Below are 14,829 nucleotides of genomic sequence, written 5' to 3'. Positions count from 1 at the left end.
GACCCAACACTCTCACAAGTCTTGGGAGACAGGCCAGTCCTTGCCTACAGACAGCCCCGCAACCTGAAGCAAATACTCACCAACAACCACATACCACACAACAGAACCACTAACCCAGGAACTTATCCTTGCAACAAAGCCCGTTGCCAATTGTGCCCACATATCTATTCAGGGGACACCATCACAGGGCCTAATAACATCAGCCACACTATCAGAGGCTCGTTCACCTGCACATCCACCAATGTGATCTATGCCATCATGTGCCAGCAATGCCCCTCTGCCATGTACATTGGTCAAACTGGACAGTCTCTACGTAAAAGAATAAATGGACACAAATCAGATGTCAAGAATTATAACATTCATAAACCAGTCGGAGAACACTTCAATCTCTCTGGTCACGCAATCACAGACATGAAGGTCGCTATCTTAAAACAAAAAAACTTCAAATCCAGACTCCAGCGAGAAACTGCTGAATTGGAATTCATTTGCAAATTGGATACTATTAATTTAGGCTTAAATAGAGACTGGGAGTGGCTAAGTCATTATGCAAGGTAGCCTGTCTCCTCTTGTTTTTTCCTACCCCCCCCCCCCCAGATGTTCTGGTTTAACTTGGATTTAAACCTGGAGAATGGTCAGTTTAGATGAGCTATTACCAGCAGGATAGTGAGTTTGTGTGTGTATGGGGGTGGGGGGGATGTGAGAAAACCTTGATCTATGCAGGAAATAGCCCGACTTGATTATGTAAAGAGTTGTCACTTTGGATGGGCTAGCACCAGCAGGAGAGTGAATTTGTGTGGGCGGGTGGAGGGTGAGAAAACCTGGATTTGTGCTGGAAATGGCCCACCTGTTGATCACTTTAGATAAGCTATTACCAGCAGGACAGTGGGGTGGGAGGAGGTATTGTTTCATGATTTCTGTGTGTATATAAAGTCTGCTGCAGTTTCCACGGTAAACATCTGATGAAGTGAGCTGTAGCTCACGAAAGCTCATGCTCAAATAAATTGGTTAGTCTCTAAGGTGCCACAAGTACTCCTTTTCTTTTTAAGGGAACTGTGTTGTTTGGGTTTCTGAATAACCAGTAAGGTAATCAAGAAGCTGTTTTATGCTGGCTTGGTAAATCTAAGTATTGGAATATCCACCAGCTTTTGGGGTTTGTCTTCCCCATTCTTTGCAGTTCACCCTAATTGAGTGATCACAGCTGGGCCCCACTGGGACCCCGGTCACACTGATCCACAGAGGATATCAGTCCGGCACAGGTGTCCCAGCTATGGACATGTCTCTGTGGTTCAACCTGTAGAGAGGTCATGCTTTCAGCTCTAGAAGTCCCTGGTGTAGCCCTAATTATAAAAGGAGGATTAACCTCATCTACCATGCATGAGTCTGAGAGGATTCTGCCTTCAAATCGGCTGCAGTGGTGAGGTTGTCATTAGCATGAGGCCCTTGAGGAGCACACGAGAAGCAGTCCTCTACGTGGTCTCTAATAGTAATGTTGTCAACTTTATTAGCAAAACAGAATTACAAACACCGGAATACAGCAAAGGAGACCGCCAATACAGCACGTCCGACACTTGCGCTGTGTTACTCACATCATCCCTTGCGGGAACCCTGAAGTAGATGCAGTGATCCCAATGCGATCATCAGGCCAATGTGTTCTGATGGGTCTCACTGCCCACAGGCTGGGTATCACCTTTCCCACAGGGTTAGGCTGACACCCACCAGGCCTTATACATATTTAATGATGGGTTCAACCTCCTTTCCTGATACATAATTCCATCCCTCAGTAACATGGGGGCCCTAACTTCAATAGGTCACTTGGTCATTTATGACATATTCATTAGCATTTATGTCAATTAGTTGCCATGGTATATCTGCGACTAGTACATGTAAGTTTCGGATAAGCTCAACATCCTTTAAATTTGCCCTACATTTCCAAAAGTGTATTCTCATGGTTCCATATGTAACCTTTTCCCAACATGTAATAGTTTTGGTTACTGTCATACTAAGGTTGTGACTTAGGGTCTTTTTATCAGTTAGTTCCTTATTCCAAGCTATTCGTGTCAAGCTCGGCCTTAGTTATGCTAACCTAACTGTGTCACAGGCTTAAGGCCTGTGGGTTCTTGGGTTACAGCCGGTGGCGGCTTGTCTGGATTCAAATTCCTGCAGGCCTCAGATGCTTGGGACAAGCTTCTTCAATATGTAACTCATGGTTTGTGTGTTTAATTCAAAGAGGGTGTGATTCTGTTACAGAGCCTGGAGCAAGCTATGGACACTCACGGTCTTAGCTCTAGAGATCTGCAGTACCAGCCCTAGCTTTGTGCACGATGGTGGCCCTTATACTTGCAACGTTCTATGTCGGAGCCCAATCTGGTGCATAAGAAAATCAGCCAAAGGGACTCCCAATTGACTTTAGTGGGAATTGGATCTGTCCCTACATGTTTAGAATTATTAAGATATGCCTATAAAATAGTCCCTGCACCTGTCACAGGTGATCATGCATGCAACTGTCATAACTGAATATGCAAACAACCCATACTCCATAGGTCAGATCTCCACAATAGCCCAAAGGATTACACAACATTGTGAGAACTGGTATATGAACTATGCATGGGGCTTAGTGAAACCACTGCTGCGGAGATTGGTAGAGTCTAGCCAATGATAACTTCAGCAACTAGTGTCTAGCCACAACAACTCTGTAAAAGTGAGCAGCAGCACCAAAGAGGCGTTTGAAGAGGAAACAGAAAAGACTCTTTTCCTGATGAATCCACAGAGGAAGCATAGGTAGGAACACCATGAGTACCCAATCTAGGATTTGTCCAGGCCATCAAATCTAACACCTCTACTTTTACTGAGTTCCAAGTGGTTATGATGTTTGTTGCAAGTGTCATCTGAAAGACCTCTCCAGACACTCAGTGCCACTCAACACCATGTTTGTGGCTCAGTGAAGAATGCCATTGACTGAGACAGAAACCTTCAAAGACCTACCAAGAGAGGAAGGATGGGCCAGTGGTTAGAATACATCATGGGACTGTGGGGATTAGGATTCAGGCTCCTCCTCTGGTACAGACTTCTAGTAAAAAGAAAAGGAGTATTGTGGCACCTTAGAGACTAACCAATTTATTTGAGCATAAGCTTTCGTGAGCTACAGCTCACTTCATCTGTATGCATCCTGATTGGAGGCACTTGTGCTGCACTTTTAGTGTCTCTGACATTTAGTTTTAGTGGGGCAAGTTGAGTCAGTCATTGGCAACTATCTAGGCTAGGGAAGAGACTAATGCATGAGTTGGTTGGTTGGAGAAAGGTCTTATGGTCCTTCTTCACCATAGTAACACGGCCCATTATTGCCACAGACCTGCTCCTGTGTAATCACTCACGCATACAAACCATCTCTGCTCAGGAAGGATGGTCCCTATTCTGTTCACTTGTATTTACCATTTCCCCATTCAAGAACACGCTCCTTGTTCAGTACCATTCTGTACAGTTCACAAGTTTTGTCCTATCTCAGATGGTTCCTACTGGTGGATGGCAGATTCTACCCAGCACGATAAATCCAGTAATTAGGATTAGCAGTATCTGCATCATCCCTTGTTATCATAACATCAAGCAGATGGAAAGGGGAACTAGTGCAGTCAGATCCAGAACAAGCAGCCAACCCACTTTGAAGTTCCCTCAAGGGCGACCAGTTTTAATGATTGCTGTTCTCCAGGTGCTTTGATTTCCCAAGAGGCTGGGATTTACCAGGATTGATCTGAGCGCTAGCATCTGTTTTCAGGGAGTAGAAATGGTGCGCACACAATCAGCTAAAGAAAATTTTCTTTGGAGGAACTCTCAGGGTGCGTCAAACAACATGTCCAGCCTAGGGGAGGTAAATTTCCAACAGGATGGCAGCAGGAGTCCCCAGTACTTTGCTTAATCAAGAACTTTAACAATCAGATCACAATGTCGGAGTCAAATGACAAGGATGGGATGATGTGGCTGGGGTGTTGAAGGAGAAGTTTGGTCATTGCTCTAGTTGTTCAGTTTCATTGAAGATATGGGTCAAAACCATTGTGAATGCCCGGCTTTCCAGCATGCCGATCCAGCACAGTTTTGGGGGAGCTGTAACAGCGCTCCAGCACTTCTGGTGGATAGTCCCGCAAATACCAGGAGTGTGTCCCAGCATTTCTTTTTTCAGGACTTGAACACAGCCCTTATGTATCCACTGACATCACAGGGCCCTATCCTCAGCTGGCATAAATCGGTGTAACTCCACAGAAGTCAGTGGAGCTGTGCTGATTTACACCAACAGAGGATCTGGCCCACAGTGTGTATGTGTCTCTGTCTTCGACACTGGAGTGCAAATGGCACGACTACAGTGACAGCCCAGAGAGGTCTCTGAGGCAGAAATCTTTACTCAGCTCCCTTATGGGACATCAGGCACAAGGTGGAAGGAAGACTTGTGACACCTTAGAGACTAACCAATTTATCTGAGCATAAGCTTTTGTGAGCTACAGCTCACTTCATCGGATTCATCACTTGCATCCGATGAAGTGAGCTGTAGCTCACGAAAGCTTATGCTCAAATAAATTGGTTAGTCTCTAAGGTGCCACAAGTCTTCCTTTCTTTTTGTGAATACAGACTAACACGGCTGTTACTCTAAAAGGTGGCAGGGTAGCACATGGCAAATATTTTCCAGGAAAAGGAGTCCTGCCAGCATGACAAATTTCAAAGTCAACCCACCTCTATAACCACTTAGTTTCTTCCCTGGGTCAGAATCTACAGTGTACGCTAGATCAAGCATAGTGCTGCTTAGACACAGGTTGGACACAGCAGCAATCAAGTCATTTGTGTGCTTCATGAGACTCCTCCCTTTGTGTGTGGGTTTCTCTAGGCTGTGGCATGACCCTGGAAAAACATATCCCTGGAGGAAGCCATTTGTACCTGGCTACTCAGAAGTTCAGGGGAGATGATGAGAAGTAGTTAACTCTCTGAAGGGCCTCTGGCACGCTTATACATGGATGTAAATGCACCTAGTTCATGGATGGGATGGATGCCTTAGAAATGCATATTGCAGTCTAATAATGTCAATAACTTCACAGCTGTTGTTGCCCTTAAAGCATTGCCAGTTCTTCCTTAGATAAAGGTTACATCAATATTTGCAAAAAGAAAAGGAGTACTTGTGGCACCTTAGAGACTAACCAATTTATTTGAGCATGAGCTTTCGTGAGCTACGGCTCACTTCATCGGATGCATACCGTGGAAACTGCAGCAGACTTTATATACACACAGAGAACATGAAACAATACCTCCTCCCACCCCACTGTCCTGCTGGTAATAGCTTATCTAAAGTGATCATCAAGTTGGGCCATTTCCAGCACAAATCCAGGTTTTCTCACCCTCCACCCCCACACACACAAACTCACTCTCCTGCTGGTAATAGCCCATCCAAATTGACAACTCTCTACACAATGTGCATGATAATCAAGTTGGGCCATTTCCTGCACAAATCCAGGTTCTCTCACCCCCTCACCCCCCTCCAAAAAACATACACACAAACTCACTATCCTGCTGGTAATAGCTCATCCAAAGTGACCACTCTCCCTACAATGTGCATGATAATCAAGGTGGGCCATTTCCAGCACAAATCCAGGTTTTCTCACCCCCCCACCCCCATACACACACAAACTCCCTCTCCTGCTGGTAATAGCTCATCCAAAGTGACCACTCTCCCTACAATGTGCATGGTAATCAAGGTGGGCCATGTCCAGCACAAATCCAGGCTCTCACCCCCCCCTTTTTTTTCCCCGGGGACACACACACACACACACACACACATAAACTCACTCTCCTGCTGGCAATAGCTCATCCAAACTGACCACTCTCCAAGTTTAAATCCAAGTTTAACCAGAACGTCTGGGGGGGGGGGGTAGGAAAAAACAAGGGAAAATAGGCTACCTTGCATAATGACTTAAATAGAGACTGGGAGTGGCTAAGTCATTATGCAAGGTAGCCTATTTCCCCTTGTTTTTTCCTACCCCCCCCCCGACGTTCTGGTTAAACTTGGATTTAAACTTGGAGAGTGGTCAGTTTGGATGAGCTATTGCCAGCAGGAGAGTGAGTTTGTGTGTGTGTGTGTGTCCCCGGGGAAAAAAAAGGGGGGGGGTGAGAAAACCTGGATTTGTGCTGGACATGGCCCACCTTGATTACCATGCACATTGTAGGGAGAGTGGTCACTTTGGATGAGCTATTACCAGCAGGATAGTGAGTTTGTGTGTGTATGGGGGTGAGGGGGTGAGAGAACCTGGATTTGTGCAGGAAATGGCCCAACTTGATTATCATGCACATTGTGTAGAGAGTTGTCACTTTGGATGGGCTATTACCAGCAGGAGAGTGAGTTTGTGTGTGTGGGGGTGGAGGGTGAGAAAACCTGGATTTGTGCTGGAAATGGCCCAACTTGATGATCACTTTAGATAAGCTATTACCAGCAGGACAGTGGGGTGGGAGGAGGTATTGTTTCATGTTCTCTGTGTGTATATAAAGTCTGCTGCAGTTTCCACGGTATGCATCCGATGAAGTGAGCTGTAGCTCACGAAAGCTCATGCTCAAATAAATTGGTTAGTCTCTAAGGTGCCACAAGTCCTCCTTTTCTTTTTGCGAATACAGACTAACACGGCTGTTACTCTGAAACCTATCAATATTTGCACTATTTCCTAATCTCGCTCTGGGAATGGGTAAAGAATGATGCAAATACTGAGGAAATGCTGTTTAGCTAGCTGAAGCCACTGGCAGATTTTAAGGGGTGATTATTTTAGGTCTCTCTGCCTTTCTCCTCCTCAATAATCCCCTCATCCTGCCATTCAGGCAGAATTTGGCCCAGCGCATCTAGAGTTATTTGTGTGTGTGTGCGCCAGTGAGTGAGTGAAAGGACAGCCCAATCCTCATGGTAGCCTCACTGATCAGGTGTAGCAAGATTACTGGAAAACAGACTTTGCAAATTCAAAAATTAATCAGGAAATGGTTTGGAATTGATTTTGGAAAAGGGGGATTCACAGTCTCTCTTGAGTGCTGGATGCAATACGGTGTAAGGACATCATACCTTCTAGGGTTACAAGCTCTGGGGATGAATTCTTACCAACTGGACTTCTGTTTCCCCTCAAAGGAGCTTAGAAGAGCTGGGTGAATCCTGCTAAACACTGTCCACAAATATTCACTCAGATTTCTAGCAGGTTTGCATAGGGTCCATGTTCATCCCCCCTTTTGAAGCTTCCAGCAAATGGGTTTTGTTCACACAAAAGTTAGGCGAATAGCTGTTAATTCTTCAGGAGGTAAAGGTTGTTGGTGTATGACCAAGATGATTTTTTATCATTTTCTATTTTCCTTTCTAAGAGGTTTGCCATCCAATCAGAGAGAAGAAACCCAACCATGTCTACATGCACCATTTCATCTTAGTCTGCTCGGGTCGTTGCCAATGACATGCATCCTGGCAAACTGATTTCTTGATATACCTGAGCGTGGCCAATTCATTGTGCATGTGGAGAGCCTGCTGTGGCAACATCCAATGTATCGTGTGTATCAATGACATACATAAAAATACCATGTGTATACAACAGATTAGTTATGTATGGGTATTCATTTAGCTGTACTTTCTAAGTCATGTCAAGGGCACCTACAGTGTAATAAGCATTCTTTTTAGTGGGTCTATAAATCTGAATATATTTAAGAGTGAACGAGAGAGAGAGAGGAAGAGAGAGATTAATGCACTGAGAGTGTGTGTGTGTGTGTGGGTACAGACAGAAGCTACCAAAACCATTTGGGGTGTGTGCAGGTACAGGCAGAGATAGCCTAACCCATCGAGTGTACATTTGCAAGCATAGTCAGCTATTGCCTAACAAATAGGATGTGTGGGTTGGCAGCCAGAAATTGTCTACGATGCAGTGTAGGTTTGTGTACATGCATCCGCAACTGTAGGAAATAGGGAATTCTTCATTTAGCTCCATTTTATTGCTCAGTCCCCAGAAGAAACAGGTGAGACATAAGCTAGACCCCTTTGTCTCCAGTTTTTCCATATGTCTCTTGTGAGTTCATATCTCACTTCTGCTGATCGTATTTGGGCCATGTCTCTGTTTCTCCCTCATATCCCCATTATAACTGGCCCAGAATCCTTCCATGAAACCAAACAATAGCAACAAAAATGCTATAGTGGTAGCAAGTCATCAGGACAGGGGAATCACCTCACCCTGAGCAACAATGGACACAAGGAGTCCTAGAAAGAGGACCACCGATTTTAGTGGGATTGTTGTTTCTGGCCAGATGGTATCAGATGTGGCCATAAGTATGAAGAGAGAAGATCACACATCATCACACTCAGAGGAAACTGAATAGGGCCTGAATCACAATCATAAAGAAAAGATTCAGTTTCTAATACAGAAAATTACACTGGAGGCTGCCAAGGATGGTACTACTTAACAGAAACACATTTTGGTTCGGTGTAGGTTCTATATAAATATTGTCTATTTTAACTGACAGGTTAAAAATCATACATTTTTCTAAAAAATACTTCTCTCTGTTACAAATAATGCCTTTGATTATTTAAAATGATTTTTTTTAAAACTCATTTACCTTTATCCAGTTTTGCTGCCTGCCTCTTCTCCCCATCCCCTTTCCCTTTCAGTCTGAGTACTGAAAATAAGACTGGTCAGTTTCATGTTTTAGTATAGCCAGTTTCCAGTCAATTTTACTTTCAAGCGCTCCTGCTAGCACAATGCTGCAAAATGGAGAGTGCAAACAGTAGAAGGCAATGTTTGCTTTTTAAAAAGATAAACTGCTTACATTGGAATGAGGTAAAATACAAATATTTGGGTTGTTCTTATAGTTTTTAAATGCTTGGTTTTTACAAAAATCTAAGTTTGGTTTCAGATTTGCCATTTTAAATCAGGAATAGTATGATTAAATTTAAACATATAGATAGGTATTGATATATTTTAAATATCTAAGAATAGATATAGCTATATTTCAGATAGAGAGAAGGAGATTAGAGAGAGAGAATCTAGAAAGAGATCTAGATATATTCTAGACAGAGCTATATTACAATCATTATATACATACAGATATTAGATATTTAGGGTGAAATCCTGGTCCATATGTAGTACACAGAAGTTCTTCCACTGACTCCAACAGAGTCAGGCTTTCACACTTAGAATCCAGTTGTTATTCTCCATCTACAGTTATCAATTTTAAAATACAGTGGTTGCCATTACAAGATCAGTATTTAGCATTAGTTAATATGTAATGACCATGTGAGAGTCCTCATATCTCCCCTACACATAGAACAGGAAGTAAGTGTGGTCACAGTATGATATCTGTTGGCAACCAAACTAGGTCACGTAACTGACCTGACCTACTGGGCACAGGGGTCGGACTTCAAGTGGTATAAATTGGGGTAGCTCCATTGAAGTCAACAGATTTTATGCCAATTTACACCAGCTGAGAATCTGGATCAGGATTCTTTCAGGGTTTGTCTACATGGGGAAATAGCCCAGAGTAGCTAGTATGCTCTAGTTACTCTTCATTACCTCCCCAGGTGGACACTTGTGCATTAAGCTAAACCACAGGAGGGTGCTTTTAGTGAGCAGCAGGAGTGTCCACACAGGGAGTTAGTGCAGAGTAGCTAGTGCGCTTTAAATTCACAGCCTAGCTTACTCCTCACTAACTCCCCTGTGTAGACAACTCCTCAGTTGTTGATATGGCCAGAGCCTCCCTAAAAATGTTTTATGCTGTTTGGAAAACTCTGGAGCCAAGGGACTTCAAAGACGTTCTATTAATCACTTGAGTGCTGTACAACACACGTCAGACATGGACTGGGAAACTACAACTCTCAGGCTGAACCTTGGTCAGCCCTGAAGTGCAACATAAATGCTTCATATACCACAGCTAAAATCCACCATCACTCAAAGGGTGCAGCAGACAGCACTAGTGAAAGGCTTAACAGAGGGTACTGTACATGAATCCATGCTGTCGGCAGTGGGAAAGGGAACCTCTTATGGTAAAAGGTTTCCTCTCATTGGAGTGCTGGAGCCAGAAGGGCTGAGCTTTGTGGCTTTCTCGCTGTTACTGCCTGTGGGGTGATAGAGGAAAAAGACCAAAGAGTCTGACTGACTCACTTCTTATTCATCCTTTATTTGAATAAAGCTCTCACTTGAAGGTCCGTGGGAGTTTTGCTGAGTAATGACTTTGGAATTTGGACCCGATGAAGTGACACTCATAGCCAAGTAAGAGTCCTCTGGAAACTTAGACCATCATTCGGCAGAAGGATGATCTCTTGGTTAAGGGGTTGGACTGGAATTTACAACAGCTGGGTTCAAGACCCCCTGTGACTTAGGGCTGGGTGTTTAGGCACTTACATCCCTTTAAAAACTTGGCCTTTAATCGCTCTGTGTTGCAGTTCCTCACCTATAAAATGGGAAGAGTTCTACTTCCTCTCTCCACCTCAGCTCAATAGGCTTTGAGCTCAGAGGCAAGAGCTATGGGTTTGTACAGCACCTAGTACAGCAGGGCTCTGATTCTGGTTAAGGCTTTTAAGTCCCATCACAACAGGAATAATCATATTCCTACCTGCTAACTGGATGATTTATAAAACCCAGGTCCATGTTAGAGGTGCTGCTAAGCAAGGCTGCCAATGTGACGCCAAGTGAATTAATTGTTCTGCTTGTGGCAACAAGACCCTGAGATTCTGCGAAGAGTCTGCATTTGGCCCCATGTGCCCACCGCCCATGGCATGTGGGACCCAACTGGCAAACGTTCTCACCTGGAAGTAATGCAGCTTCATGTGCCTTGAGGTCCAGCGTGGGCTCAGAAGAAGAGGAGAGATGCTCTTTAAGGCTCTGCTCGGGTTCTGCAGGAGGGGGAGCAGCCATGCTGAGGCAGGAGCTACCTAAAAAGCCCCGACCCAAAGAGAGTGATTAAGGTGAGATTCCTGACCAGAAAACTTGAAGAGAAGTCAAGGGCCATATGTAGCAGGAGTGCAGGGACTGTCTTATGAAATCTCTCCCATTCTAAGGGTCTTGCTGCCCTCCTGGATACAGACAACATCAGATGCTGCTTCTCCTCTAATACATTCCAAGCCTATTAATCCCCACATGAAGGTACCTTCCCCTGGGCAGTATGTAAAGGTCACACCACAGGATTTCACAGCATACACTCTACAGTCAGGGAGAGCATGACAATACTCTTTCAGTTTAAAGAGATCAGGTTCTTTCTATCTGTTTCCTGCTCTTCCTTTGTCCATAGAACTGGTTCGGAAACGGACTCTCCCATCCAGTGAAAAATGTCAAGATTTCAAAATCCTTTTGTCCCAATTTGGGACAAAGAGCCAACATTTTGAAATTTTTCAGAAAATGAAGTAATGAAAAAAAAAGTCACTTTGAGTCAATCCAAACATTTCATTTCAATGAATTCAAAACACTGTTTTGATTCCAAACCCCTAAAACACATCAAATAAAGTAAATGTCCAAATGAAAAGTCATTTCAAAATGAAAAATCTAAATTTTTCGATCAGAAAATTTCAAAATGGGACAACATGTTCAAACTATTTTCTGATTTTTTTAATGAAATTTCATCAGAATTGATGCAGTTTCACAAAACATTTCAGTTTTGTTGAAATGGACGTTTTCTGACAGAAAACTCTTTTGACAAAAATTTTCCAAACAGCCCTATTTGTCTGTTCTCACTCCCTTCCTATCTCCAGCTCTCAAGACTTGGTCTGGCCCCAAAATATACTGGCAGGAGCAGAGAAGCTCTGTACAATTGTGTATCATAGAATACAACTAGCAAACCAGTCTTTCTCCACTCCACCCACTTCCCTCCCTTCTAGAAACTACCTTGCATACTGTAAAGACTAACTTGAAGGGGAAAGGAGTCCAGGAGAGCTGGCTGTATTTCAAGGAATCCCTGTTGAGGTTACAGGGACAAACCATCCCGATGAGTCGAAAGAATAGTAAATATGGCAGGCGACCAACTTGGCTTAATGGTGAAATCCTAGCGGATCTTAAACATAAAAAAGAAGCTTACAAGAAGTGGAAGGTTGGACATATGACCAGGGAAGAGTATAAAAATATTGCTCGGGCATGTAGGAATGTTATCAGGAGGGCCAAATCGCACCTGGAGCTGCAGCTAGCCAGAGATGTCAAGAGTAACAAGAAGGGTTTCTTCAGGTATGTTGGCAACAAGAAGAAAGCCAAGGAATGTGTGGGCCCCTTACTGAATGAGGGAGGCAACCTAGTGACAGAGGATGTGGAAAAAGCTAATGTACTCAATGCTTTTTTTGCCTCTGTTTTCACTAACAAGGTCAGCTCTCAGACTGCTGCGCTGGGCATCACAAAATGCGGAAGAGATGGCCAGCCCTCTGTGGAGATAGAGGCGGTTAGGGACTATTTAGAAAAGCTGGACATGCACAAGTCCATGGGGCCGGACGAGTTGCATCCGAGAGTGCTGAAGGAATTGGCGGCTGTGATTGCAGAGCCACTGGCCATTATCTTTGAAAACTCGTGGCGAACCGGGGAAGTCCCGGATGACTGGAAAAAGGCTAATGTAGTGCCAATCTTTAAAAAAGGGAAGAAGGAAGATCCTGGGAACTACAGGCCAGTCAGCCTCACCTCAGTTCCTGGAAAAATCATGGAGCAGGTCCTCAAAGAATCAATCCTGAAGCACTTGCATGAGAGGAAAGTGATCAGGAACAGCCAGCATGGATTCACCAAGGGAAGGTCATGCCTGACTAATCTAATCACCTTTTATGATGAGATTACTGGTTCTGTGGATGAAGGGAAAGCAGTGGATGTATTGTTTCTTGACTTTAGCAAAGCTTTTGACACGGTCTCCCATAGTATTCTTGTCACCAAGTTAAGGAAGTATGGGCTGGATGAATGCACTATAAGGTGGGTAGAAAGCTGGCTAGATTGTCGGGCTCAACGGGTAGTGATCAATGGCTCCATGTCTAGTTGGCAGCCGGTATCAAGTGGAGTGCCCCAAGGGTCGGTCCTGGGGCCGGTTTTATTCAATATCTTCATAAATGATCTGGAGGATGGTGTGGATTGCACTCTCAGCAAATTTGCAGATGATACTAAACTGGGAGGAGTGGTAGATACGCTGGAGGGGAGGGATAGGATACAGAAGGACCTAGACCAATTGGAAGATTGGGCCAAAAGGAATCTGATGAGGTTCAATAAGGATAAGTGCAGGGTCCTGCACTTAGGACGGAAGAACCCAATGCACAGCTACAGACTAGGGACCGAATGGCTAGGCAGCAGTTCTGCGGAAAAGGACCTAGGGGTGACAGTGGACGAGAAGCTGGATATGAGTCAGCAGTGTGCCCTTGTTGCCAAGAAGGCCAATGGCATTTTGGGATGTATAAGTAGGGGCATAGCGAGCAGATCGAGGGACGTGATCGTTCCCCTCTATTCGACTTTGGTGAGGCCTCATCTGGAGTACTGTGTCCAGTTTTGGGCCCCACACTTCAAGAAGGATGTGGATAAATTGGAGAGAGTCCAGCGAAGGGCAACAAAAATGATTAGGGGACTGGAACACATGAGTTATGAGGAGAGGCTGAGGGAGCTGGGATTGTTTAGCCTGCAGAAGAGAAGAATGAGGGGGGATTTGATAGCTGCTTTCAACTACCTGAAAGGGGGTTCCAAAGAGGATGGCTCTAGACTGTTCTCAATGGTAGCAGATGACAGAACGAGGAGTAATGGTCTCAAGTTGCAGTGGGGGAGGTTTAGATTGGATATTAGGAAAAACTTTTTCACTAAGAGGGTGGTGAAACACTGGAATGCGTTACCTAGGGAGGTGGTAGAATCTCCTTCCTTAGAGGTTTTTAAGGTCAGGCTTGACAAAGCCCTGGCTGGGATGATTTAACTGGGAATTGGTCCTGCTTTCAGCAGGGGGTTGGACTAGATGACCTTCTGGGGTCCCTTCCAACCCTGATATTCTATGATTCTATGATTCTATGAAAGAGGTAGCTAAATAGATATTTCCTTTTTAATAGGATTGATATAACATAACCACTCCCCTACCCATACAGGGCCAGTAGAACCATTCAGACAGTGCATTTTCCACACTATAAAAAGAAAAGGAGGACTTGTGGCGCCTTAGAGACTAACAAATTTATTTGAGCATAAGCTTTCGTGAGCTACAGCTCACTTCATTGGATGCATTTCCACACTATGGTATTTGTAACAAGATACTTAAACCAACAGTAACTGTAAATGCCCCCTTTGGATCTTTGGGCTGAACCAAGTCCAGGCTGTTTCATTTCCATTGATCGCATTGTGCGTTATGTGAGATTGTTTCACCCTTTGAGGGCTGCTCCCCAGCAGCGTGTGCTCCCAGGGGTGTGACACTGATACACTCTCACTGGAGAACGTGCTACGGCTTTCCACCTCTGGGCTATTCTGGTATGGATGCAGGGGTGTGGTGTGGAGGGTGAGGCTTGGCGTCAGTTAAGAGGGGTGATGGACAGACAGACAGACTTTTGTGCACATTTTCTCTCCTACATTCTCATCTCTGCATATTCTCTCTCTCTCTCTCACACACAAGCAAATTACTCAGCAATTATTATTTTTGACTGCACTGGTTTTGGGCAACTCATTTTCTAAGCAATTTAGCCTGTCTTTGCTAGCCTAATTCTCCTCCCTCTTGCTGGCTGCATCTTGCCTGACAATCTCCTAGTCTTCCCTCAGTTTCTTGTACACTGTAGGCAAGAGGGCTATTCCAGTTACTCACTTGCTGTTTTAATTTCCCATTTTGATCTTGTTTTAGGTTTGAGCTCTTTGTCAGCTCTCTTACATTATTGCTCAGCGTGCT

General features: G+C 44.3%; 1 protein-coding gene across 1 annotated transcript in view; it reads right to left on the bottom strand.

The window, feature by feature from the left end:
- LOC140917570 (BTB/POZ domain-containing protein KCTD16) overlaps window positions 1-14,829 on the bottom strand; it is a 44,375-nt gene that overhangs the window by 13,362 nt on the left and 16,184 nt on the right. Inside the window, exon 2 of the mRNA XM_078854227.1 lies at window positions 10,781-10,906. Within this exon, the coding sequence (XP_078710353.1) occupies window positions 10,781-10,889 (109 nt within the window). The 5' untranslated portion in view covers window positions 10,890-10,906. The remainder of the gene's footprint in view (window positions 1-10,780; window positions 10,907-14,829) is intronic.

This window comes from Lepidochelys kempii, chromosome 9, assembly GCF_965140285.1.
Source record: "Lepidochelys kempii isolate rLepKem1 chromosome 9, rLepKem1.hap1, whole genome shotgun sequence".
Lineage (NCBI taxonomy): Eukaryota > Metazoa > Chordata > Testudines > Cheloniidae > Lepidochelys > Lepidochelys kempii.
The sequence above is the reverse complement of the archived record's forward strand: the minus strand, read 5'-3'. Positions and strand labels throughout refer to the sequence as shown.